Consider the following 27,977-nt stretch of genomic DNA (forward strand, 5'->3'; position numbering starts at 1 on the left):
CAGATTAGAGCAATTATCTGTTGCATATTTTAGCAAGTTTTTCCAGCTGCATCCATTTAGCAAGAAACTGTCGTCATGTGAAGAATTTTAGCCCTTTGGGCAAGTTTAGGAAATACCTTCCTCAAGGGCATGACGTGTCTGCGTTGCACAAAAGTCTAGCCTCTGGTTTGGTCACTGGGAAAATCCCAAATAATTTAATCTTGAGACAACATATCCAGACAACATAGATACCAAGACTGAGCAGAGGTTATATGATGTTGTTCAATGTCCACTGGAAGCATTTCAGAAGCATCTTCAAGCAGTCTGTCCTTCAGCAGCCATAATTGCAAAATTGCAGGCATTGTCATGAGTTTGCATGCTGATGTTAGCATTTAGCTCAAAGCACCGGTAGACACTTGTTCTGTTCTCTATATCTAATATGTACCCCATTGTCATTTGTGGTGAGTTTGGATATTAAAGAGGACCTATTATGCTTATTTTCAGGCGCATACGTGTATTTTGAGTTTCTACTAGAACATGTTTACATGCTGCTTTAATGTTCAAAAAACGCTTCATTTTTCTCATACCAGCTGTGCTGCAGCACCTCTTTTCACCCTCTGTTTGAAACGCTCTGTTTGAGCTCCGCCCCCTCCCGAAAAGCCCAGTCTGCTCTGATTGGTCAGCTGGCCCACTCTGTTGTGATTGGCCAACCGAACCAAACTCTTCGGACTAAAAATACAATTATTTTCTTAATTCTAACTGTGCTAGATTGCCTCTACTGCAAATATGTCTTTATGCTGACATTGTATACTTGACATAATTGATATTTAACTCTACTAATGTGTCGGTCATGTGATCACGCTTGGTGAGAGAACCTGAAAAAGTTTGGTGTGGGATTGAATTTAAACGCCTGTAACCTGTCATTGCACTTTAATAGCACCTGTGGAAGAAATCTTATAAGTTGAATTTAAAATAGAAGAATTAAGACAAAATAAGCTACACAACCAGAGAGGGATGCAAAGGGACCGCCGGAGACAGAGCGCAGTGGAAAGCTGGTTATTAGAGCATGTTGGTCTTGTTTTGATGGGGCCCATAATGACAGACTGCTTTGGCTTCTATCAGTCGGCATCTCTGTCTCTCTCACTCTCTGGCTTTCCCAGAAACCCACTGAGGTGAAACAGATACAGGCCTAATTGGGGTTTTACAATCACGTACACAGTGTGCAGTATACACACCGGCTACACATCGCACTCCAGCTCAAGAAGCCAAAAGGTTTTAGGAAGCCTTGGCTGACAGATAGGTACATCTCCCAACACTTGTTTCATCAATCAAGCTGATTTATGTCTGCCTGTGCTGCCAATAAAACCACTACTCCAGGTTTTAAGAGACTTTTTTTTTTCCACACTTGAGTGGTAAGTTACATTACAGGAAACACTTGGACGTATACTGTAGTATCTCTACCGGATTCCAATATTTATGTGCCTTCTGTTGTTACACTCCAAGTTGTAGACGCAGAGAAATGTTGCAAACCTGTGTTTACGTGAGCACAGACAGCCTGTGTGCGTTGAGATTATAAAGCTCTAGGGGGATCATCAACATGCCACAATAGTCTGGGATGACAGGCCAATAAATGACAGAGGACCAAGCACACAGGCTAATGTGGATGTCCTGATAAAGAGAGACTATGGAATGTGTTGTGTAGCTCCCACTAGCCCTCACTTTGTGTTTCACTCTTTTAAACTTGTCTCTCCCCTTCCACCGAGACACTATTATCTCCTGAGATGACAGGTTTCCTCTCTGAATGCCAGGCAACAGCACATTAACATGACGCATATGTCTGCGGGCGCTAGTTTCGGCGTCGCCTGGCCAACTGACCTATATGAGAGACGATTGCGTTTATGGACTCATTGCAGAATAGCTTCTGCATTTTGCTAAATAGGCAAAAGACAAATAGTAGGTCTGTCAAAGTTAACGCGATAATAACGCATTAATGTTTTAATGCCACTAATTTCTTTAACGCATTAACGCAGCCTGCGACTTTTAGGTTGTATTGGGCTCAGTTTTAAAGCTAGAGTGAAGATACTGGTGCGCCCCTCTCTGGCGCCGCTTGTCACGTTTTTTTTTTAGCTGTTTTTAGATGCGCACAAAAGTTTAAATATTCTCCAATTTTCAGCGCCAGGTGCAGAGTCGCACCGCTCATCATTGTCAGACTTGGCCAAGGAAGCCAATCAAGAGGCGGGCTTTAGTACTTTACCACTTCCTTCCTATATTCGATAAGAAGTGAAAGTGGCCTGTGTTGAACAATGAAAATATTATAAATATGCATACAGTTATAACTACATACTTACTTACTTATTTTTATATTTATTTATTAAACTTTTTGCGCATGTTCTCATGTCGTGATAGCTTCATGTCGTCTTTGAGAGAGAGAAAGAGTCCACATTTTCCATTAATTACATTGGCCCCTTTAGTCTTGTTTGCAGTTCTTTTCAAGGCTTTAGTCATGTATTCACAGAAAAATTCACAAACATGTCAATAAATGACAGGTGTTTTATGCTACCAACCTATGAACCTTGTGTGCAGTTACGGCTGGTTTAACAAAAGTGAAGCATCCATGAACCTCGCTCCCCTTACCCCTTTAGTTCTGTCCTTTTCAAAAGCATGCCTTCTAACCATATAAGCAAAAACGTATTAATGCACTGGTGGTAACACATGTCTCTAAGCTCGATTCACTAAATACTGAACATTTATCGGTGACACTCTTTCTAATGCACGACCAAAATATGAACCTTGAAGGGAAAATTTGTCACCTTTTATGTAGATGTCACTATGTATACTTGTGCTTGGAGTGGATGTGTTTGCACTTGTCATATTAGATGTTCACTGAACCTTTTATATTTGTTAAGGGTAAATATTTAGTTCCACATTTTCTGGCTGCTCTCCTCCCTTACCAAGTCCCCTGTCATTACAGATCCTGCCACTCCCTCCTGCCCTGCATTAACCCCTGTGTTCCCGACAAAACGAGACCCGAGTAGAGCAGTGAAAGACACCCTCCTGACGTCACAAAGGTACTCTTTCTGAAAACATGTCAAGTTTGTGGGTCTGATGAAGCCAAGAGAGTCACATCATCTGCAAAGATGATGATGATGTAGGTCCCCAAAACTGGACAGTTTCTTCCCCCCCGGCTGCGTCTCCAGTCATATGTCTCAAATCTATATTGCTCCTCCTGGATCTACGGTTCAACATTAGGTCAGAGCCTCCTTCCTAGCTACCCTGGCATTGACTTTCCCTCACCTGCATGACTCAGCAACAACAACAGTAATGTGATACCATGACATGTAAAAAATGCTGCACAAGGTGTTCAGTGTAGATTGAGTGTGAAAGGGTGTTTGATTAGGAACCATTAGGTTCTGTTTACATAGGAGGTATTCAACATGATTTAATATCAATGCATGCACACGTTCATACTCCCACATCTGTACACCTTCTTTGCGCGCTGCTTTTGCGTTTCTGAGCACCTCGCGTTCATCTGCTCAGTGCGCCTCGCCTTTTTACACTCGCCTCGAGCCTCAGAGCGGAAAAGCGCCAAACGTCATTAGCATTTTCTCTCATTGTGATGGCTTTTGCTGGATGCCAGGCTGGCAAGGCAAGGCAAGGCAAGGATAGGCAGCTCTGTTCCTATATCGCATTTCAGCTACAGGGCAATTCAAAGTGCTTTATACAAACATAAAACAAATTATATAATGAAATCAGGTTATAACGGATGCAATTGCCTGTACTTATATAATTACCATGCAGGTACCCCGCAACGTTGTCAACAATGGAGATATGTCCTCAGTATCCTCAGTGTACTTCAGTTCAACTCTCCTTCAGGGCATCATCCAACGGTCATAGTCTGGCTCATAACCAAAAAAAACAAACAGCACACTTACATGTTTGACGCTTATCTGCTCCTCCTTCCTGACTCGTGTGTATATTATTGCCGCTCCTGGACCGACTATGATCAAACACCTGAGCGGACTACAGAGTCAAGTTTCCACTGGTATGTGCAAGCTATTTATATACAGTATATATGTATGTGTGTATGCAGGTGTGTGTGTGTAAGTCTGTATTTAAGTAGAAACTTTTAATTTGTGATGGAAATGTAATGACACTTTATTTCCTTGTTATTTATTTCCTTGTTATTACAAGGAAATAAAGTGTCATGTCATGATGAGTCAGACATATTTCAACTGCTTCAGACAGTTTTAGTAGTTAACACTTTACCATATTTTATTAGCAAATTATGATGATATGTCTTGTATCAAAAATTTTAATTTGAAAAGTAACTAAAGCTCTCAAATAAATGTGGTGAAGTGAAAAGTACAATATTTTTCTCTGAAATGTAGTGGAGTTGAAGTATAAAGTAGCATAAAATATAAATAGATATATAAAAATTAGACTTAAAGTTGAAGTAGACGAGATTGGAGCAAGTATGATTAAAAAAAGTTATTTTTATAAAACGGTTGCTATATCGTGACAGTGGTACATGAAAGAGGTAACCTGAAAAAAATCATGTGCCTCTGTGTCCTCCGGTGCTCCTAACGGCATCTGCAAGATTCCACAGACCGGAGGAAAACAAGCAGTAAGAGCTGATCTGCTGTCCAGATTATTAGATGTTAACACCTTGCTGTGTTTATGTAGTCTGAATCTTTAACCACAAGCTGTAGACACTGGGTTAATGAATGCCAACATTAACCATGACGAGACATTCATTAATGATAGACACTCATGTACCCCATGAGTTCAGAGAGTGTAAACCAGTGTTTTGTTTTATAAGTCACGTTTGTCACGGTTTTTACTGACATTTGAGTCGTGTTTTCCATACTTATGTCACGTTGCTTTCATATGTGTTTTACTTAGTTTATAAGAACAAAAAAGAATTCATCTACTTCTTCTTCTACTCTGTTTTTTGGCGGAGCGTAAAGCGTAGCCTATACCACCAACTTCTGATGAAGCAGAGTCTAATTGCTCCAAACCAGTTGACGCAAACGCGCATTTCTTGAGGTCGCTGAAAATTCGCTTGACAATTGAATGGACGGCTTTTGTGCAGTTTTGCCAACAACATGGTTTCTACAGTACTATACACTAAGTTATACACCCCAAAGACCTGCTTCACCTCTCTGTGCTACTACAGCATGATGTCATTTGTGTTACAGCACGTGTGTTTTATTTGTGGTCCCTATTTAGCTGCATGGACTTTGTAACGCCTGCCAAAGTGGACCACAGATGTTTCCAACCCTTTCTTGTAACCCGACCACAGTGCTGAGGCAGCTACTTGGATTTGGCGAAATGCACTTTTCTGTCATCACCGTGTAGCGGGAGTTTGGCCTGCGTTGAGCAATCTGCCCCTTCGATGGGTTGTTGGCAGGAGGATTTAACAGAATAACCGAAAACAGTAATATGGGCCCAGTTTCCCCCCCAACAGCACTGAACAGCCGCCAAGACCCTCATAGTTCCAATGTATGTCAACGAGACAAGTAACCTGATGCTATGGTGCGTTTATGAACCGTGGTTGTGTACAAATGAGCTAATACAACTAGGTGTAGAGTTGTGTATCAGAGAATTTATTTTTTGCTGTGTCATCCTCCCATTATGGAAATAGTATTTGGTTACGTCATTGGAGACGTGTGTGTGTCAAAGATGCTACAAGTACTGAGTATGTGACGTTGGTATTCACTGGCAGCTAAGCGCGTGATTTTTATCATCCCTCATTATCTCTCTGATAGCGCATCGAAATTGTTTTATCACTCCAACATAGTGTTCCACATCTGACCACTTTTCATGCTTCCATGTTTATCTGTAACCTGGCTGGCCAGAGAATCAAGGGGCCCCTGCAAAAAATCCCCTGTGGAGCCGTGTGGCCCTCAGAGCCCCTTGACCGAGGTGCTTAACCTCAATTATGTCTCCCGGCATTCAAGCGTATGAAACGGCCGGCTATGGAATGCAAAAACCTCGACAATGAGAGCTGCCAAGTCAGCAAAGAACGCGGTATGATATAATCAAATCAGTTTATAATGGATGCGATGGCCTGTAATGATATAATTACCTTGCAGGTACCGTGCAACGTTGTCATGTGCGCAGCAATGGAGATATGTGGGCTACTAGTCAATGAAAATCAATCAAATTATTATTTTTTGTGGGTTTAAAAGAGCAGCTACCGTCCAGTTCATTCATCAACTTTCCTTCAAAGTTAGATTCCCCGCAGAGTTTTTTTTTCCATGTCTTTAATTTTCTGTCGGTGGTGGTGGATGGGGGGCTTATTATTTGATGTTTTGAGATAATCCAACGCTGCATTCCTCCGTGGGGCAACCTCAGCCCAGAGTGGGAAGGTCCGGGAGCCTCAACCACATTAGATGGTTTAATCACTGTACAGCTCGATTGCTGGCTGGAGGCCTGACTTCCACGCTCACTTTTGTCCTCCTTTAGCACCGCTTGAGTTCAGCTGTATCAAATATTATACTGGTGCTCTGTGCAACATCTTATATAATTGTTACAGCAGTGTCACGTTAAGCCAGCACACTGGCAAACCAAGATGTTAAACATTGTTTGTACTCTTGGATGCCAATGGAACTATTTGTATTCTAAAACTTTTCAACCTAAATTGATTTTGGCGAGGAAAAACTGTCATGGCCATTTTCAAAGGGGTCCCTTGACCTCTGACCTCAAGATATGTGAATGAAAATGGGTTCTATGGGTACCCACGAGTCTCCCCTTTACAGACATGCCCACTTTATGATAATCACATGCAGTTTTGTGCAAGTCATAGTCAAGTCAGCACACTGACACACTGACAGCTGTTGTTGCCTGATGGGCTGCAGTTTGCTGAGTCATGATTTGAACATATTTTTTATGCTAATGCAGTACCTGTGAGGGTTTCTGGACAATATTTTTCATTGTTTTGTGTTGTTAATTGATTTCCAATAATAAATATATACCTACATTTGCATAAAGCAGCATATTTGCCCACTTCCATTGTGATAAGAGCATTAAATACTTGACATATTTCCCTTTAAGTAACATTTTGAACCGATAATAAAGGTGCGATTAATTTGCTATTAATCACACTTAACTATGGACAATCAAGTCATTGATCTTAAAAGCTTTCAGAAAATGAATAGTAACAAGACAGTCTGAAGCTGATTTAATGAACTTATTGCATAGCAGAGTTTCTATTGGCCCAGAGCTCACGTGGGTGGCAGTAATGGACACTGCTTGTTTTGTTGGCACAATTGGTCCCCGACTGTAGATATGCACTTTTTTAAAGATACAACACAATTTTATAAATTTATAGCAAATTATTTCACGGACCCCCTGACAGAGTGCCACAGACCCTTGGTGGTGCCTGGACCCCACTTTGAGAATAAATGGATTAAGGGATGATGCTACATCTAAAGTGATATGAGACCAAGATTCCCATGATCATTAAGCCCCAAGCTTCAGGCTCAGTAAGCAACAGGAATCCGGGTTGGATTTAGCTTGCCTAAATTTCCCAGAGAGCCCGTTTCATCACATGAAAAGGCTGGACGGGCGAGCGAGAGGCAGGGTGTACTCACTTTTCTGTTAAATGATCGTACGAACGGGGTCTTAATGAATCCATCTCATTGAGGCGCTACACTGATAGTGAGAATCCACATTAACAGAGGTAAGTTCAGCATCAGGATAGGCTTAATGCGGAGTCTCAGATTCTCAAAATATCTTGGTGTGTCATTCTTTTTGCATGATTTAATCTAAAACTTGTCAAAACTTGTCTAACTATAATGCAGGATCATAACATCTTTTTTGCCAAGACACAAGTGGAGGCTCATTTCAAACTGATTAATTGGCCATCCCAGGAAGGAAGGTCTTCAAATCCAACTAGTCTGATCTGGAGTAAAGATGCCACATAGGGACTTTATGCGCCGTGTTTACAGGCAGTTGGTTTCTTGATTATGATACCAAAATCTGGATCCATGGGGGGGGATTGAAAGTGCTGAATTCAGCATGCAGAGAGGAGCGGGATTGTCATACTGTTTTTATAAATCAAATTCTCGGTGTTTGTTTTGGTTTCGGATGTTGGCTCAAGCATGACGTGATGCTCTGTCCTGTAGGTTTTGCCCTCCTTTGCATGGGCGACGGGCTGGAGAATGTGTTAGCTAAAAGTTAAAGGACTATATGCTCATTCGCTTTCTTGCCGTGAGTTAGATGAGAAGATCGATACCACCCAAGCAAAACTATGTAATCACTAGGCTTATATAAGTTGGTAGGTGACTTATCTGATTTGCACTATTTTCCTTGTAGTTGTTTGGCGTGCGTTTCCACAAACAAGTTTACTGTACACAATGAATGACTTAAAAAGGACATGCCTTTTAATAATGTGATAGTAGGGATTTGGATATTTCCATCGATGAATAAAGAAGGAATAAAAAATAACAATTATGACAAAACAAAAAAAACAGCATGTAGTCTACTAAGATTTAGATAAATTACTTTAAATTTCCAGTGAAGCTCCACAAATCTCTGAAAGCAGCACCAACACACCATGGGACTACCCACTGCGGTTATAAGACTCATGTAGGGAATTGCCCCTCAAAACATTCCCATAAAATCTCCAGGAAAGATTATCAGCACCAAATATCTGGCCTACCACAACCCTCGGGGGAGCCCTGTACAGTGTGGACATAAGGCCAGAGGTTACATTTTAAAGACTCCTCTTTTACAAGGTGTGTTTTTCACATAGGTTGAAGAGGAAGGGGGTTAAGCCACAGGAATGTTTACCTATTTAGGACATGGGAAGTAGCGTATGGGAAGGAGGGAAGGAGTTAGAGGCCTGATGTTGACCACATCAGGACCTCCTCTTTCAAAGGGTTCAACTGAGGCAAGAAGACCACTTTAATTTCCTACAGTGTGTTTGACCTGAGGGTTGAGGCAGCAGATTAGTATGCCTGGTCTGAGTGCAGAAAAACAAATTATCCTCCAAATACTGAATTAAAATCACCTTTCTGGTCTGATAGTTGGCAGACTGTAATCAAAGAGATTGTGTTGTCAAACATTCGCACTGTTGAGGTGCTTTTGAGCAAGTCAGCTGCAGGGTACCTCTGACCTCCCTCAAGGGGGTAAAAAAGAAAACAAGTAACTCTCATTGAACCTCCAAACTTCATCTGCATTTCCATTTCATTAATTACATGGATTCTTCATTTTATCTCAATATCATGTTACAAAATAATACCAGTCGCTTGTAGCTTAAGGACTTAAGCACCCACAATTCCTTTAACATGACGCACTTAAACTACACAAGGCATTTTCCTGCTTATCATCTCAGCCTTTTGCATAGTAACTGGATATATAGAGTTCATAGGAAGAACTCAGAGCAGATGTCATATAACAGGATAGACGCAGGCTTGAAGAGTTTCACAATGCCTACCACTGTATATCAGTGACCCAGTGTCCTTGCCCTGAATGCCAGACACCAACAAAAGCAGCCATAAAGCATGCATAAATTGTGTACGGCTATGCCTGGTCTGAGTTACACACCGTGGCACCACATTTACGGGGGGCTACAGGTTTGTCAGGGCAGAACAATGGCGACTGTTGAAGGGCCCTTGACGCGGGAATTTTATTTGACCCCTGGGAAGCAAAGCAGAGTCTGCATTTGGAGAGAGGACATGCAAACTGAGTGGAGTGCACATGTGTAGTTGAGGAATTTGCGCATTGTATATGATTGCAAGACTTTTTACCACTTCCTGACTCTTGACCTTTAACTTTTAGATTTTTGGGGATTTTTCTCTACTAATGAGGGAGAGTAAATTGTGACATAAATTCATATAGGCACTGAATTGCTGACTTAAGCTACATTGAAATGGTGTAATTTTAACAACTCAGTAAATCTTTTTTAACCTTTATGGATGTCAGTGTTACAAGGTATCATTGTGGATTTGTGTAGTTTATTACTTTTCACAGTCAGAATATACAATTTTTAATACAGGTCTAAATATTTAACAAGGAAATCCAATTTTTTTTATTTGTACACAAAAATGGTTCAAGAAAGTTCATTTAACAATACATAGGCTCTACATAAAGTGTGGTGCTAGTTGGCTGTATCAAGTGGTACAACTTGACTGTGTTTTTGGGAAGAATTGTGAAGTTGGTAGGGCTGTCAAAGTTAACGCAATAATAATGCGTTAGCGCAAATTTGTTTTAACACCACTAATTTCTTTAACACATTAACGCAGCTTGCCATTTTTAGGTTGTAGCGGGCTCAGTTTTAAAGCTGGAGTGACAATACTGGCATCCTATGAAAATATAAAAACCTAAGGAATCCCCTGGTACTAATCATGTCAAACTAGCTTGTCGGGAAGGAGGTCAAATAACACTACAAACTTGCGCTAAATTTTGGCGAGGAAAAACTGGCATTTACCTCTGACCCCAAGATCCCAGGGCTGTAGGTAATAGAGTTGTGCCAAAACGCTACTATTTGCACTGGTGTGTACCTGTATGTATGTGTATGGGCGTGTTGGGAGAGTGTTTATTCTTTTGTGTAATCACTGGCTTTGAATGTTATCGAACCGTTGACCTTTGCTAATATAACCAGATAAGGGACATAGTCAAAAGCAAAGTTAATCTGTTCTCACTATCCTTGAATGAACTGCAAGTACCCTGGGGACACAACATCCTGATGTACTGAACATGCTGTATCAAGCTGACTCTGAGGATAGGGAGTATCTTTCCAGTAGAACCAGGTGGAGGCACGTAAATAAAGTAATATGTCATCTGTATAAAGGCTGATCTTGAATTGGAGCTTCAGTGGTCGCATTTTATATTTCTGATGAATTGATACAGCAGGTGATTAAATGAAAATGGCGAATAAACAGAGGGTAATTGGACATCTTTGTTGAGTTCCCCACTGTAGTGTGAAACATTAAGGTGTAGTGAAAGGAGGCAAAGCATCAGCAGTGGATGATGTTGGCTTTTAAATAGATTGAGATATAATACAACTGGGGGTTTTCCTAGCTGAAACACAGGTATTCATGTGTTCATACTGTATATACCCAAGTCAGAGTACAATGACCACTTCTGCATGTGATTTATACGCCTACTAATATAACCTAATATGTCTATTCAGTGGAATGTAATTTTCTGAATGGAATCCTTGGAGCAGAGTATTAGCTGGAGCCTAGACTTTTTACGGTGGCTATAAATGCTCAACTGAAAGAGCACAGCCAAGGACACAGCCCGTTAAATGTCCTGAGAGCTGCTTGGTTAAGACGCTGAGACCATTTACAGGACAGAGTCCACAGTAGGGAGCTGAAGGCTGGTGTTTTTCTCTAGTTTAAATCAAAGTACTATATGTAGGGATGTTAATAATTAACTGACATTAAGCATTTTATCCGATTAACACTATCGGTTAAAATGATTAAAAGAAATATTAATAATTAATTAAAAAGCTGACTTAAAGGAGAAAAGCAGGTCCACCTTAAGAGAGTCTGAGCCGACAACACACACGGTCTGTCGGAAACTCGCTGAAGTTACACCGCGCTGACAGAGCACATGTGTGTGACAATAGTGAGCACGAAGCTACCAGCAGAGCTACAGATGCTAATGTAGCACAAACACACACACGGTTTGTCGGCCAATCGCTATCGTTAATCCGGGCAGACAGAGAGTCGTTACGCCGGGCAGACACACAGCTGACAACCTGCTAAACTAAACTAAATGTGCGGTGGACACTTTTATTGGGAGAGTAGCTGCATGTCCGAGACACTACAGGAATCACCGTGGCTGCTAAGTTAACGCTCCCGGACGGGTGGACTGGGGACTCAGTTGTCTGTTTTGCTCATACACTGCAGCTGGTGCACCGCTGCATGCGAAGCAAAAATCTTGTCGGTTAATAATCGGTTAACGAGGGTCGATTATTGGTTAAGATTTTTTTTCAAAATTAATTAGCATCCCTAACTATATGCAAATTAAAAAATGTTAGTAAAATAACATTTAAATTTTTTTTTATTGAAATAACATTTAAAAAATGTTATTAAAATAACATAAAAAAATGTTATTAAAACAACATTTAAAAATATGTTATTAAAACAACATTTAAAAAATGTTATTTAAATAACATTTAAAAAAAATTATTAAAATAACATTTCCATTTTTTTTTTTTAATAAAATAACATTTGATTTTTCTTTAATAAAATACATTTACATTTTTTTTAATAAAATAAGATTTACATTTTTTTTTTTATTCAAATAACATTTAACATTTTTTATTAAAATAACATTTAAAAAAGACAGTTGGTTCCCAAACTGGGGTCGGGTCCCCTGAAGGTGGGTGGGGGGCGGCTTTAAAATATTTTTATCTACAAAAGGGGACCCTGCAGAACATGTTGGGTAACCACAAAGCCAGTCATTTTGTAACCTGTTTTTGCTGGTAGGCACCCCCACCCCAGGATAAACCCATTCATAGTGCCCCTTATATAGATGTGGGTAGAGGTGCTGCTATCTGCGCACCTGCAGCTCCTCACAGAGCTGCCCTGTCCGGAACAAACCATTTGACCATCCGGACACGGGGGTGGTCGCGGTGTAGAGAACTACAGGAAACGCGGAGGTAGGCACCGTCATATCGATTTTTTTGCAATTTATCCTTTCGTAGGACACACTAAAGGAGGATGAATGCGCAGTTTGACGGCTTTTACTTTAGTTATTAGGTATAGAGCATCGTGCTTCATCACGACTCTCCTGTTATTATGCGCACGTAGAGCGTCACGCTGTCGTGGAACTGTTACATGTGTATCCTATGCGACACAACGTTCTGGAATGGAATAACAGAACCTGGAATTGAGCCATTCATGTGTCGCTATAATGTTATTTTTTTTTTATTTTTCACTGGAGTGAAAGGTGGCTTGTAAAAGGCAGCTTGTGGTGGTTGTATTTGCATGTAGTCACATGGCACAGCACTGATCAGCATGGAGGAAAAACGAAAGTGGGATTGAGGTTATGATTCCTTCACAACAATAAGTTCCCCTAAACATCATCTGCAAAACCTGTGCTACAGGAAGTGCAACAACCTGCTTCTATAATGCACATATGTATTGAATTGAAAGAATGCATAACATGCATAGACAAAGCACTAATCATGTCTTTGTTTTGTTCTGAATACACGGCAATACCACATGAAAGTGTGAAAAGATCATTATCAACTGATGGAAACATTTCTGATATATTTGATATTACAGGAGACAAAAATACTCTTATCAATAAATTCTTTCTGAAGTAAAAACGCATGTAATTAGATGTCAGGCTTTCAAACAATGGGCCTTTTTTCCACAGCAGACATTGTCACTAGCAAGTATATAACATAATGCAGGAAATGCAATGGCCTAATGACAGAGGGAAAAGATGAGGCCGTTGGGAATAGCAACATTTTCCTCAGACATATTGTACAATAACAAAGAATTACAATATACAACTAAAATTACAATATATTCACTTATTTTTATTTGGAAAAGGCGTTATCTCAGTGTAAACAAAACTTTACAGATAGTTATACTTTGACCGTTTTAATATAAATGTACAGTTGCATGTACAATGCATATGCACGGAAAGAGGCATGCGGATGCCACAGTACTTGTGTCGACTCAGTCTTCTAGAGAACTGTGGCTCCTCAAATCACTTTCTGAAGTACGTGGCCGTGTGAACCGTTTCACAAGTCCAGATTTAACACATCTACACATCGATATTCAGTTGCATACTCACGCATATACAGCCTACATGCCCATGCATACTATATACATTAGAACCAAGGGAGCTTACATTACATTCGTAGTATTCTCAGCAAGAAGAGGAAAGGAAGAAAAGAGAAACAAATAAGTCAGTGGAGTCATACAAAGTCTGCTCTTATTGGGTTATAGATTCGATCCATTTATTCCAAATGGTATTTGAGTCTTAAATACAGTGCTTAATGAGTTATGAATACCTTTCCAGTATAAACTCAGTTTGGGGCAGTCCCAGAAAATATGAAAAAGATTTGCCTCCATTGAGTCCCATTGTCTCCAACACGTCGAGCTTGTGTTCTTGTATTTTTCCTGGTGTGGGGTATTAAAATATCTTATCATATTTTTCCAGCAGTGTTCTCTCCAGTCTGTGGAGTTAGTGGAGGACCATTGAAAACTGAAAAATTTCACCCCAAACCATCTTATATTCACTTGTTATGTACCGAAAAATGTACTTCCATGGCCTTCGCAATTTCTGACAACTTACGAGGTCGTGAATACAGCAAGAGGGGGGCGTTCATGTGGACTCTTCTCTTGAACCCGGTAAACACGACCCCATTTGAAGGCACCATTACCACAGTAGGAAAAGCACAGGTGAAATTAATAACATTGACAATGGCTCAGTTGGTTCCAATATGAAGCGTACGAGCAAGCAGTGAACCAGCGTGCACATTACCAGGGCCTCCCCGATGTCAAAATGTCATAAAATCGTGCTGTGAGAGGAATAGCCAGATGCATAAGCGGAATTAGTCAAACTTGGTCCTTGAGTGTGCTGCAGAGTGCAGATAAAAGACACACACCCATGCGATTCTGTCCTTGAGACACGCATAACAGATAAGTGAGGCGGCAAAAGCAACTGTCAGAAAGTCTCGTTATACAAGCCCGGCTGCAACGATGTGAGTGGGCTCATTTTTTGAATAGCGTTTAAAAAGTATTGCTAGATGGGTTATTTTTGTTCAACCGGTTTCTCCTAATTCCTTTTTGATTTTCTTTCTTTCTTTCAGGGGTGTGTTTGTGTCTCTGCCAGAACCGGTGATGGCCGACCAGCTGCCGCCACAGCAAGGAGACCTGCTGCTGAACAAGTACTGCCATGGGAGCCTCCCCAACGGGAAAGAAGCCACCAAAGACGGCCTGTACGCCAGGGGACAGTGGGCGAGCAAGGCTGAGTTCCTCCTGGCCGTGGCGGGGCAGATCATCGGCCTCGGCAACGTCTGGAGGTTCCCTTACCTCTGCTACAAGAACGGAGGAGGTAAAGCATGCGGGATAGGGGAGGAGGTTTCAGCTTTAAAAAAAATTGTCATTCTGTAAATTCTGTCTTTGTCTCTCTCTCTCTCTTTCCCCCCTCTATCTTTTTCTCATCCTCTAAAACTAAGGATGACATTTGCAAGGTGTTTGTTAGAGCTGGGGATATGTATTTTTTTTTTTCATTACATTTTTATCAGGTCAGATTGGTGACTGTGATTCTAATTTGGGTTTAATATTAGGATTACTTAAGGATTAATTGGGGTCAATAATTGATTGTGGGGTTCAGATTTCAATTGGGGTAAAAGTATTTTTAGGGTTGAATGTAATCAGAGAAGGTCCTCATAAGGATAGCACCTTCTGTGTGTGTCCAGGTGTGTTCTTTATACCCTACCTGTTGTTCCTGGTGCTGTGCGGCATCCCCCTGTTCCTCCTGGAGACCTCACTGGGGCAGTACACAAGCCTGGGAGGGGTCAGCGCCTGGAGGACCGTCTGCCCATTATTTGGAGGTATCTATCTAAAGACGTCATCAGTATAGATTGTCTGCAGGTTGTGCTGTTGTTGTGTTACATCGTGTTAGATGCAATCACTAACATCTGGCTTTTCACTTTCTCCGTCTACTATTTCCGTTTTTTTTCCCCCGCTATTTTTCTCTGCACTGGTGCAAGCATTCCTCCGTCCACATCAAAATTAACAATCTGACCGCAATCAGAAGACTCGGCATGTCCTGCCAGCTGCATGCGCGTGCAGCTCGCATCCAGTCTCAGCTCGTGTATCAACACAAATTGAGAGTTCAGAGGGCAGCACGCTCCTTGCCTGCCAATAAAAACACACACTGGAGGTCGAATGTAATGTTCGTGGCATCCTGTTATCCAAACACAGTTAAGCATTAACAATTCCACCGGTTGTGATCAGTGTGATGTTCTTAGAGAGAAATAAAACACCATGTGAAGTATGCATGATACTAAACCGGACCGCCCATACAGTAAAGGCACAGTGGAGGACTTTGATCCGTCAATCTACCCGGCTGAATTCGTTCATACGTACAGCAGAATTGGTGCAATCGGGCGGTCGATATTTATGGTGCTCTGTTGTGCTTTCAAGGGGTCAGACATGGACGGATTTACCTGCTGGGGGGCAAAAAGTAGGTGTTGGGCCCCCTATTAACCCTCCCATTCCTCCCACTCTATGGAACGAGGACAGCTTTTCCTATACTGGATATGATTAGCTCCATGCAGGACTGTGCTGCTTACCGACAGCCTATGTTAATTAGCTCTGGCTTTGCCGATTTCAACGCCGCAAGTGCCACAGTATGATGCATTCAGACTCTATTCAGCAAAAATGAGCATTGGGCGAAGGTAAATTCTAACATTATCATGATGCGTTCAAATGTAATCTTGTAAAATGGGGGTTTTTGGCGAAGAAGGAGATGTTTTCACAGCAATATGAAATAGATAATAGAGAGAGAATTATGACCTGTTTAACCTAACAAAAACCAGTATGTAATAAAGGAGTGGATGTTGAATTACACGGGATTTATTGTTTTACTTTTGTTTGTTACCGTGGTATTGAATTGGCATCGACTACTACATTTCTGGTATTGCGACATCCCTAACTGGAATACTACTTTATCTAACTAAAAAGCATACACTGAACTAATAAAGTTCAGAAAACACCACAAAGTCCTTTTGATGCGCAGGTGCAGCCAAGGCCCAGTAGCATGCCAGCTGGGAAACACATCGTAAACAGAATATGCGTGCCTTTTTTAACCCCGTTCAGTGATAAATATGCTCTGCCCTCTTGGTCCATGTGGCGTGCAGATGCGCGCACATTTGCACACGCACACACGCTTCCCCGTGGTTCGTTGACAGCTTGTCGTGTGAAGACCGAGCGATGTCAACAATGCTTCCTCGGGCACGTGTTTGCATACAGACCCACAAAGAAATGCTTCTGTGGGACTTCCTCACTGCTGGTTTGCACATTTAATACGCCAGCATCAGATGTTTCATTAGAGGAAACCACAAACAGCCATTTGTCTCAGCAAACAGCCCACGCTTTCTAACCCTCTCAAGGCCTCATAAGACCATCATTCACTCTGAAGATATGCTAGATGTGGGCTGCAAGTCGAGTGTCTGAATAATCGGATAATAGAGTTTGTGTGCATGAATGCTTTGAAGCAAATCTGTAATCGTTCTGATGGGATCTGCTTGTGTAACTCATCACTATTTCTTACGTCTGTGCAGGTCTGGGCTATGCCAGCCAGGTGATGATCCTCCACGGCTGTGTGTACTACATCGTAATCCTGGCCTGGGCGCTCTTCTACCTGGCCCACAGCTTCCAGGCGGAGCTGCCCTGGTCGCACTGCAATAACACGTGGAACACTGGTCAGTAAGGACAGGAAATTAAGAAGTCATTGCACTTTGAGGAACGCTGTGTAAAACCTTGCGTGTGTTCTCCTGCAGACGCGTGCGTCCTGTTCAACAGCCACAACCAGACAGCCAATGGGAGCAGCCTGCCTGAGAACGCCACCTCCCCCGTCATGGAGTTTTGGGAGTGAGTGTAGCTTCCTTGGTTTCTCACTTTTTGCACTGGATTTCACATTGTAGACATGAGCATTGACTATTTGTGTAACAATTTAGCCACAAATTCACAGACTGACCAGACATGGTTCAGTCATATACTCAGTTGTGACTGTTTTTGTGGTATTGATCGTGCATTAACAGCTGTGTGTGTGTGTGTGTGTGTGTGTGTGTGTGTGTGTGTGTTTGTGTGTTAGGCGGGAAGTGCTCCGTCTCTCCAGCAATTTAGACGAGCTGGGTCCAATCAGCTGGAAGCTGGCTCTGTGTCTCGCCATCGTCTGGCTCGTCTGTTACTTCTGCGTCTGGAAGGGAGTCAAGTCCACCGGAAAGGTGAGTAGAAAACACAACGTCGTCACAACGCGTGATGACAACTGCAGGTGCACAATGGTCCTAAAAACAACGGGATGTTAGTTATTGTAGTTCGTCAGGCTTATCAACACAGTCATACTTTTAGATGCGGTGTGACTGAGGATGTCATTATCTCTGCTGTATGAACCATTTCACAGTTGTAAATGTTCCAAATGTGCCCCAGTTTACTTCCTGTTGCTAATTTAAACAAATGTAACATTCTTTGAACATCCTCCAAAGCATCCAGGGAACAAACTCGGAGCATGATTACTTACCAAATAGACAGGGATTGTTTTTGAGGGGGTGCATTTCTCTTAATTTGATCTAAGGGGGGTCCAACAGAAGACTTTTAAAACCCCTGCTCTAGATTAATCCTCTTTTTATTTGAGTGCAGAGAGCACAGGGTCAGAAAAACAGCAGTGTTCATGAAGCTGGTATTCTTGCTCGAGGGCCTTCCAGCACAGCTGCGTGACTGAGCGGCGGCAAAGTTAGATCATAAATGTACTTTAATACAGTTGGCAAACGAAATAAGGGACCGGCCACTGCAGTCACTTTGTAGGATTTGTTTGTTGTGTCGCTGCCACCATCCGTCAACAGGTTCTAACACTCCCAATTTTCCAGGGTTCCCTCTTTTAGCATTAACAGCTCTGCCAGATGTGTCCCTCTCTCTGTGCCGTCCTGACCACATCCCTGTGTACATTCTAGGTGGTGTACCTGACAGCCACCTTCCCATATGTCATGCTGTTTGTGCTGCTGGTGCGCGGTGCCACCCTGCCTGGAGCGACCCAGGGCATCATCTACTACCTCAAGCCAAACCACACCCGCCTGGCAGACCCACAGGTACAAACACACTTTAATGAGAGACACATTAATGCCCCATTTTGGGATTATATAGAAAGTCAGTTAGAATTGAAACAGTTAGTCTGTTTTTAAAGGGTGAATAAAACGTCTCCCTCTCTTTCTATAGGTATGGATGGATGCAGGTACCCAGATATTTTTTCTCATATGGAATCTGTTTGGGAAGCCTCACGGCCCTCGGCAGCTACAACAAATACAACAACGACTGCTATAAGTGAGGCCCTTTTGTCACACACACACAGACACACAACAGCAAGTCTCCTTCCACCCCGCTCCATATTCACTGAAATGTAAGATGTAAGCTCCCGCTGGTCAGATGGCTTCCAGAAGGAATGGCAGGAATGGACAGAGAAAACACACTGATACAGCCACACCTTAAAGAAAAGCCCGCGCTGCCATGTTTCCCACACTCCAGGACTCCCACTCACACACAGAGAAAGAGCCAAGCACTTAACTCTCGGCTGGTATTTACAGTAACGAGCCAGAGCTCCACAATACAAGGCCAAACACCAAGATCAAGACCTCATGGGATTCTGCGACGGGCACTGTATTTTTTCCAGTTGTGTCTTGCTATAATGCTAAATTAACTTTTCTGTCTATGGCCCTCCAGGGACTCTTTCCTTCTGTGCCTGCTGAACAGCGCCACCAGTTTCCTGGCGGGTTTTGCGATCTTCTCGGTGCTGGGCTTCATGGCTGAAGAGCAGGGCGTGGACATATCCGCCGTGGCCCAGTCAGGTGAAACAGGGTGGAAACAGTGGGGAGAATCTTGTTTAAGAAAGGGAAATAAATGAATTTCACCTTACCTCTTTCTGGCATAAAACCTAAAAGATAAATCTGACAATATTCTATATGTTTCTTATTACCAACAAATCCCACTAAAAGACCAAAAACTGACATTGATCCTACTAACAGGTATCGTATGCGTAGCCAAAGCATTGAAATATGTAATTCCTCTGTGCTAGGGGTGGCGCGATACACTGGTATTGGCAATAACCGTGATTTTTAAAAATGAAATATTGATATTACGCTACAAATACACATGTGACATCATTGTGTAAATAAACCACTGCCTCTTAATTCATTTTATATATAAAGTTAATGTTACAGACTCTCTCTCCGCTGCCAAAAAAGAGACAAAACGCACAATAAACAAAGTTAAAAATTAATTTGACTGATAGCATTATAATTATTCTCTAAAGTTTCTCTAGATATCGCGATAATATCGTTATTGTGAATTCTTACGGCCACGATAATCGTGGAGCCAAGCTGCTTTAGGAAATTACTGAGCTGTTTGAAAAAGTTCTGTTAGTTGTTTTTAGAGCGAGGTGCTCCGAGCAGTTGGGGGTTTGGTGCCTTGCTCAAGGGCACCTTGGCAGTGCCCAAGAGGCAAACTGGCATCTCTCCAGCTACAAGTTCACACTCAGTATCCATGTGAGGACTTGAACCGGCAACCCTCCTGTTCCCAAGCCAAGTCCCTACAGACTGAGCTACTGCTGCCCCAAAGTGGCATACTGTGGCAAAGTCCTACTACCATAGTAGATATTACTCTCCCTGAGGTCCGTACAAAAACACATCACAATGTAAAAACAAATATGTAATTAAAATCCACACCAAAAAGGGAACAAAAGAAAAGCAAACTTCAACCATAACAAAACAAAAACAATATACCAATAACAATAAAACTCAAAAGTCAAAAGTTAACAAAAAACAAAAGAAAAACAAACTTCAACCAAAACAATAAATCAACAACAATAAAACTGCTGATGACAATAATAACAAGTCAAACATTTTACAAAAAACTAACTTAAAACAAAACAAAAAACAACAACAATACAACTGCTAATGATAATAACAACAACAACAAATAACAAGTCAAACATTTTGCAAAAACAAAAGAATGACAAACTTAAAACGAAACAAAAAAACAACAATAAAACTGCTGATGACAATAATAACAAATAAAGAAACAAGCAAATTACAACAAAAAACACTAAAATCAACAACAATTAAGAGACGTTTTTTGGTCTTTTTGTGAGATTTGTTGAAAATAAGAAAATATAGAATTATACCAGCCTTACCTATTAATCTGATCTTTTTTGTTATTCTACCAAAAAAATGGCCTTTTATGGCCTTATTTAGCTGAAAATAAAGGCTTTTTCTTAATATATATTTTGGTTATATCTTGCTTATATCATACATTTTATGTAAGAACATGTATTTGTTCGTCCTCTCAGGACCTGGCCTCGCCTTCGTCGCCTACCCGAGAGCTGTGGCCATGATGCCCATACCCCAGCTCTGGGCCGTCTGCTTCTTCCTCATGATCATCATGCTGGGGCTGGACACACAGGTAGAGCCGCTGATTGATGACTTGGCGATGGGGTTGATGTATTACGTGAACTGTGAAGGTGACAGCACTCACGCTGAGCCCGTCTCCCCTCTGACACCCAGTTTGTGAGCCTGGAGGCCCTGATGACGTCGGTGACTGACCTGTACCCTCATCTGATTCGACGGGGCCACCGCAGAGAGCTGCTGCTGCTGTTCGTCTGCGTCGTCTGCTTCCTCATAGGACTGGTCATGGTCACGCCGGTGAGTCGGATGGATGTTTTGTGTGAGAGGTACTCCTCTACCCGGTTTGTTTTTTAATGATATGGAATAATGGGGTTTTCTCTCTTTTGTGTGCATGTTTGTGTCTTCCTGGATACAGGGTGGTCTCTACGTGTTCCAGGTCTATGACCACTTCTCCTGCAGCGGAGCCAGCCTGCTACTCCTCTCCATCTTCCAGTCCGTGGCTATCGGCTGGGTCTACGGTACAGCTCCTCTCCTCTTCGCTTTCCTTTCCTTTCCTCCTTGCCAATCCTCCTTTCCTTTTCCATTTCATTTCCTTTGATTTCCTTTCCTCCTCTCCTCTCATTCTTTCCTTTATTTTCCTTTCCTTCTCTCCTCTTCTCCTATACTCTCCTTTCATTTAATTTAATTTCCTCCTCTCCTCTTCTCTCCTCTCCTCTACTCCGTTTATTTCATTACTTTTCATTTCCTCCTCTCCTCTCCACCTTCTCTTCATTTCCTTTCTTCCTCTCCTTTCCTTACCCCTAACCCTTTTCTTTCCTCTCCTCTTTCCTTATCCTCTCCTTACCTTTCCTTTATTTTCCTTTCCTTCTCTCCTTTCCTATACTCTCCTTTCATACCCTTCATTTGCTTTCCTCCTCTCCTCTCTACCTTGTCTTCATTTCTTGTCTTTCTCTCCATTCCTCTTTTCTTTTTCCTCCTCTCATTCTTTGCTTTTATCCTTTTCTTTCATTTTCTATCCTCTCCCACCTTTTCATTACCGTTCCTTCTCTCCTCTCCTCTCCTATACTCCCCTTTCACTTCCATTCTTTTCATTTCTTTTCCTTTCTTTCTCTCCTCTCTTATAATCTCCTTTCCTCCTCTTTTCCTCTCCTCTCCTTCCCTTTCTTTATCTCCTCTCCTCCTCCTCCTCTACAGCCTCACATGTTCTCTTTTGTCTTTTCTTCTTTCTAAAGCTTTTGCTCCTTTTAATCGAAATAGAAAATACCCTGCCATGTCTGAATTTAATTAAACTCTGTCGGAGCTCATTAGTGTGACAATAGACTAAATAAATCTTAGTTTGATTGCTGTCAGTACACAGAACAGTGCCAAGAATTAAACACTTTTTTTATCACTCCACTAATGAAAGTAGTTCCCTAAAAATCTGATTAACACACACTGCCTCCCCTCCTCGTGCATTCAAGTTCGAGTCAGTAGACGGTATATTAACATGGCAGCAGCTACCCACTGTTGTAAGGAGACTGGCTCCTGGCCAGGCCCCTGTCCGTCTCCTACGGGCCCTAAATCAGCCCCCGGGCCTCGCCGCCGCTCAGTCTCAGTCTGGCGGCCCCAGGGAGCGCCCTCTCCCCAGCCAGACCCGGGGCTCTAGAGCATTTACAGAACCATTGTTTGTTTAAGAGTTCGATGGCAGGAATGTGCCACGTACTGTAACATCCATCAGGACAATTAACCTGTGTATGTGGGGAAGAATTAAGACCCAGAAAAGCTGTGACATGTTGTGCCATCGCAGGTGAGTGTGTGTGTGTGAGGATGAATATGAATAAGAAGTCTGTTTTTATGGCTCTCCCAGCAGGAGGTGAGTGCAGCAGCACAGTAGAGGAGAGAGGTTTGTTTTAGTGGACCGGGTAACACAGCGGTCAGGACTGCAGCGCACCTTCCCCCCTTTTATGACTGTGGGATTTTAAGGACTCTAACATACACTAACACTCTTCTGCTGCTGGCTACGGCTTGCTCCACAAGTCCTGTTGTTTTAGGAAAGGGACGCCGTCCTGTTCTCCCTGGGTTGGATGGATCTTGTAATGTTTCTGTTTCACTGTCAACATGGCACAAGTCTGAACTGAATGTCGTCAGATTAACGTACTGCTACTTCAGTTAGTCAGTACTGAGTGTTGCTGCCTATGGCATTACTGTTTAATACATGTTAAGGAAACGTTCTTTCTTACAACCTGAGTCTTATTTTTCATAGTTTTGACCATCATTCTTATAGGTTATAACATTTTATTTGCTAACTAAATAGCTGAGATGTAGCGGCATAGCATCATCACTACAATAGATTCCAGTAGGACAAGCAGTCAGACGATCAGGCTATAATTAAATCCTGATTTTTATAGTTTTATGAACCAATGTGAACGTTAAAATTATCACACAAATGATCCTCAGTAAATGTCTATTATCTTTTAGAGCTACTTCCTGTCATACTTGCCAACCCTCCCGACTTTTCCAAGGAGTTTTTCAATCGCCCTTTACCGGTTTCCTCTCCCAATTCTCCCGTATTTCTTCCAACTTATGACAAATTTTCTTTTGTTATCACAACCTCTTCTCTGGCACAGTACAGCGTGTATAAGCCTGACTGTTTCCACCCAATAATGCAACAATACAGCTACATCAAATGTTGGTACACAGGAGAAACAATGAAAATGTCGGGTTAAAATACTGTTTTTTTTTTTGAAGATCGTTTTCAAGTACTTTCCTCTTTAGTGGTGGATACTGGCAAAAAAAAAATTAAGTATTCCAACTAAAGTTGTCCACCTCCACCAAAAACAACAAGCCATTCATAACCCGAACCATGTTTTTGAACCAAACCACAACCACTGGTGGTGAAGCTGTTCCTTGTTTTGGCCACAGGAGCCGAGCGTTTCAGCGGCAACATCCGGGACATGACCGGCTACAGCCCCCTGCCGTACTTCAGGCTGTGCTGGAAATACTTGACCCCGGCTGTGTGCACTGTGAGTGACCCCGTCCCTTTTGACCTGTGAAATAGTATACGCATAACCGCATGTTTGGGATACAAATTCCTCTTCGTGCCTGTCAATCAGCCTACATGTGTTCTACCAGACGATAACTTTATGCTACCTTTAGGCTACCTTTGTGTTCTCCCTGGTGAGCTGGTCTCCGTTGAACCTGGGGAAAGGCCTGGTCGCTCCGGTCTGGGCCACCACGCTGGGCTGGCTCCTCACTTTCTCCTCCGTCTCCCTGCTTCCCATCTGGGCCATCTACGCCCTGGCCACCACCCCGGGAACCCTGCCACAGGTTATTATTAACCACCATGTGCTGTTGATGAAGTATTAGATGTAATGGACACAGAGTAAAAGACTTCAGAGGTGTGTTGTGATGTTAAACCAATCAACTATGACTTTTTGACCCCCCCACAGCGCTTCCAACGTCTGTGCAGCCCAGCCAACGACTCCCCACCGGCGTTCCCCTACAGCTCTGCACTGCCCCTGACCGATAAGCCCAAGGAGCCGATCAAAGACCTCATCCAGGATCGTAAGATCTGATCCCGGTCAGCCAATCAGGTTCATCTAGACCAATGAAACAGCATTAATCACACAAAACACTTGAGGAGGAGCATGAAGGTGACTCATTCAGAGGGTCCAGCCCTGAATTGGGACACAGCTTACTTTACCTTTTTAAGACCTGCCCCCCCACTTTTGGGTTATTCTAAAACAGCACACACTCCTCAATCTGCTTAAAATCTATAGCTGTTCTTTTTAATGTACCAGTTGTAATGTGGACCATTTAAACACAGCCTCTATAGAGGAGGCGGCTAAATAACAATGTCCTCCCAGCATTACTGGGTAAGTTAGCCTACCACTTCACTATCTATGAGAGGTCACTGCACGCTTAGCTTTGACTCTCCACTGAATGTACGCTGCTCTGTTTGGGTGCTGGTATCCTCTGATGACTCTATGAGTCAGACATGGGTTTTTGTGGGTTTTGTTATTTTGTCTGGACTTTTTTGTATGTGAACGCCACATCGTGGCATTGGAATGGTGAATGGTTCATATCATGCCTTACAGCCTGACCAAGGCACACAACTTTTTACTGCCAGTATACCAAGCGCTTAACTTGATGCCATGGTTACACGTTATCATTGACGAAGCTGTTTTCATCCATTATACTCATCTATCTCTAAAGGGACTCTATGTAAGAATCAGAAATTGTGACACCTGTGGTCGTTACGACAATCAGCGTCCTGTTGCTCGCACTTGTGCTCGCACTACGTAGACGCGAGCGAGCACCGGGCAAAACAGTAACATTAAAAGCAGTCTGCAGGCTGATAGAGGAAACCCAGAAAGTCGCGGAAGGTCTCATTTTTTAGATTAGGCTACAACCTGTTCACACATTGGCAATAAAAAAATGATTTATACGTGTAAAAACGAACATACAGTCCCTTTAAAGGAGAGTACTTTTGTTGTTGTTCTGAGTCGCCGTCTCAAGTGCAGTTTCTTCAAAATAAAAGGCGTTTTTAGAACGTGTTTGCACTGTACCAAAAATCATTTATCATGCTGGGAAACATAAAATAACGCAACCTCACAGTATGTTTAACTGTAACATGTGACTTTGTAATATGCAGTATAACTCGGACATTGACGTGGGCATTGAATATCTTTCATACATCTTTTACAGTTACTACAGGCTTTTTAATTTTAGGTTGTGAAACCACCATTAGCTTTACTGTATAGGACAGAATGTACTCTTCACTGGAAAGCCTTTTTGAATGTCTCAAACCTGAAGGATGAGCAATATTTCTTGCATACTTACATACTCAGACCTGGATCAGGTCTTGGATTGAAGAATGCTCCTCTGAGATTAATTTAAAACCCATCCTCTCATCTCTGTTTACAGGCGCACACGTGTGCCTCTTTGTTTTAGTTTGTTTTGTATTTTCTTTTTTAAACGAATATATATATTGTGGATAAAAGAGTTCACTGTGTTTATTTCTTGAAGCTGCGTGTGTGTGTGTTTGTGTGCTGGTGTTTGTGTTCCCCAGAACAGAGTCTACCTGCGATGGAGGCTAGCTGTCACCCAGGGGGGGACGTTGCCGTCTCCCTCGGCGCCATGGTAACAGATGCTAAGAAGAACACACCTGGTTTCTACAAAGGGAGAGGAAGAAAAGGAGAGTACACACACACACACCATCGGCCGTTCAACCATCACAAGAACAAGCGCTGTGATTGCCGCTCCCTTCATGTGAAGCATCCTGATGGGAATTACTGGTTTAACATCCATGAAGGGATAGAGGAGAGAGGGATGTGTGCAGAGGAGGAGAGGGAGGGAGTCGCAGCGCCGGAGGGGAGGATTCTGACACCACCACTTAGATAAAGCCTGGCGGTTATGTAAAAGGCTCGGCCTGTCAATTAACCGTATTGGATTCCCTCCCCTCCCAGCCGCCGTAGGAAGTGGGCCGGCCCCCCTGCACACACGTGGCTCGGCACGCGGGTTCACAACTTGTTTTGGTGACGCTCGATACTGTATGCTTTCGCACGTGTGATCCGGGTTACTGTGTAATTGTGCGTGGGGGCGGTTTATGTCCATATGGTTGCTTTGGCATACATCTTGCTTTTCAGATGATGGGGGGGATTAAAGAGGATACAACGAGCTGAGTGTGTGAGATTCAAAGAGGAGAGAGGAAGAGGAGGGGATGTGAGCCAAAGCGTTTCAGTGTGAAAGAAGCCGTGGAAAGTTGCCTAATTTGCGCTCAGGCTCGGCGCCACTAGTGTGCAGCTGCATCACATGCATTAATAACCCCAAACTCAACATACTAGCGTGCATGTGTTGATGTCACATGATCAAACATCCTCTCTCTCTCACACACACAGCTCCGGTTTGCTCCGTCTTTACAGGCGTCTTTTTTTACTGCAGGTAATACACTTGACAGTTTGGTGTAAAGGAGAAGCAGCCGGCAGCAGGGGGTGGGGGGGGTTGGAGACTTGAGGACAGAGAGAAAAAGAGACGGGTAGTGGGGGTGGGATTGCATAACAGTCGATTTGGACATCAGCTCGATACTGGATGAGGGCACATGTTCAATATTAGGTTGCAGCAGGGCAGTAGCAGAGGTTTCAAACGCGACCATGGCCCCCTCCAACCCTCCTGTTGAGGAATATATCCTCTGGAGGCTTATTTGAATGCATTCTTCTTATTTTTGTGCGAAAGGACATAACAGGTGAGACAAGTCAAGACAAAAAAACAGACAGTATATTGGGTAACATGATAACAGTAACAGCAAAGTAATAATCGGGTTGGTCGAAAGAAGAGACATTTTTGGCAAATTTTATTTTATTTGCCTTTATTTTTTTCTATTTTTTTTGTACCCTCCTGTGAGGGGTTTAGGCATCCCTTCTTTGGTCACCTCCACCCCCTTGGGAGGAAGCTGTCCGTTGGTGGCCGCATAGCGTGCTCTTCCATCCTGAACAGCCCCCAGTATAAATGTAATTATTTACTTATTGATTTCAATTTGTTCCCTCTTGTCCTTTCCTCTCCTTTCACCCTTCCACCACGGTGGGATTTGACAGGGGGAGGGTGGCGGCGAGGCTTACGGCGGCAGCACACCGTGTTCCGCCGAACCGCCCACTCGCTCTCACGCCCCCACTCCCTGTCCCTGGCTGCATCCCCTGCCATTACTACCCACACCGCTCAGTCATAAGGGGCTTTGGATTAGCGCGCTGCTTTAGGAGAGCCGACACTGGGCTCAACACCGTTTGACGAAACCTAATATGTGCTCTCGAGTTCGGCGTGGAAGGCCTCCCTCTTGGCATGCATTGAAACCCCCCTCTGGGGTGTGCAGAGGTACTAGCTGTTAGGTGACTCAGCACATGAGCAGGAACTTTTTTAAGACATT

At 42.7% G+C, this 27,977-nt stretch overlaps 1 protein-coding gene across 1 annotated transcript; it reads left to right on the forward strand.

The window, feature by feature from the left end:
- Positions 1-3,734: 3,734 nt before the first annotated feature.
- LOC119483907 (sodium- and chloride-dependent GABA transporter 2-like) lies at positions 3,735-27,582 on the forward strand. The gene is given in 17 exon segments (XM_037762393.1): positions 3,735-4,021; positions 14,768-15,012; positions 15,380-15,514; positions 17,249-17,389; positions 17,468-17,558; positions 17,782-17,914; positions 18,638-18,772; positions 18,900-18,926; positions 18,928-19,004; positions 19,401-19,525; positions 21,025-21,137; positions 21,239-21,376; positions 21,495-21,597; positions 23,981-24,081; positions 24,215-24,385; positions 24,508-24,651; positions 26,113-27,582. Coding segments are annotated over 16 exon segments (1,971 nt in total). The 5' UTR covers positions 3,735-3,911; the 3' UTR covers positions 24,634-24,651; positions 26,113-27,582.
- Positions 27,583-27,977: the final 395 nt, after the last annotated feature.

Source organism: Sebastes umbrosus, chromosome 24 (assembly GCF_015220745.1).
Source record: "Sebastes umbrosus isolate fSebUmb1 chromosome 24, fSebUmb1.pri, whole genome shotgun sequence".
In the NCBI taxonomy this organism is placed as follows: domain Eukaryota; kingdom Metazoa; phylum Chordata; class Actinopteri; order Perciformes; family Sebastidae; genus Sebastes; species Sebastes umbrosus.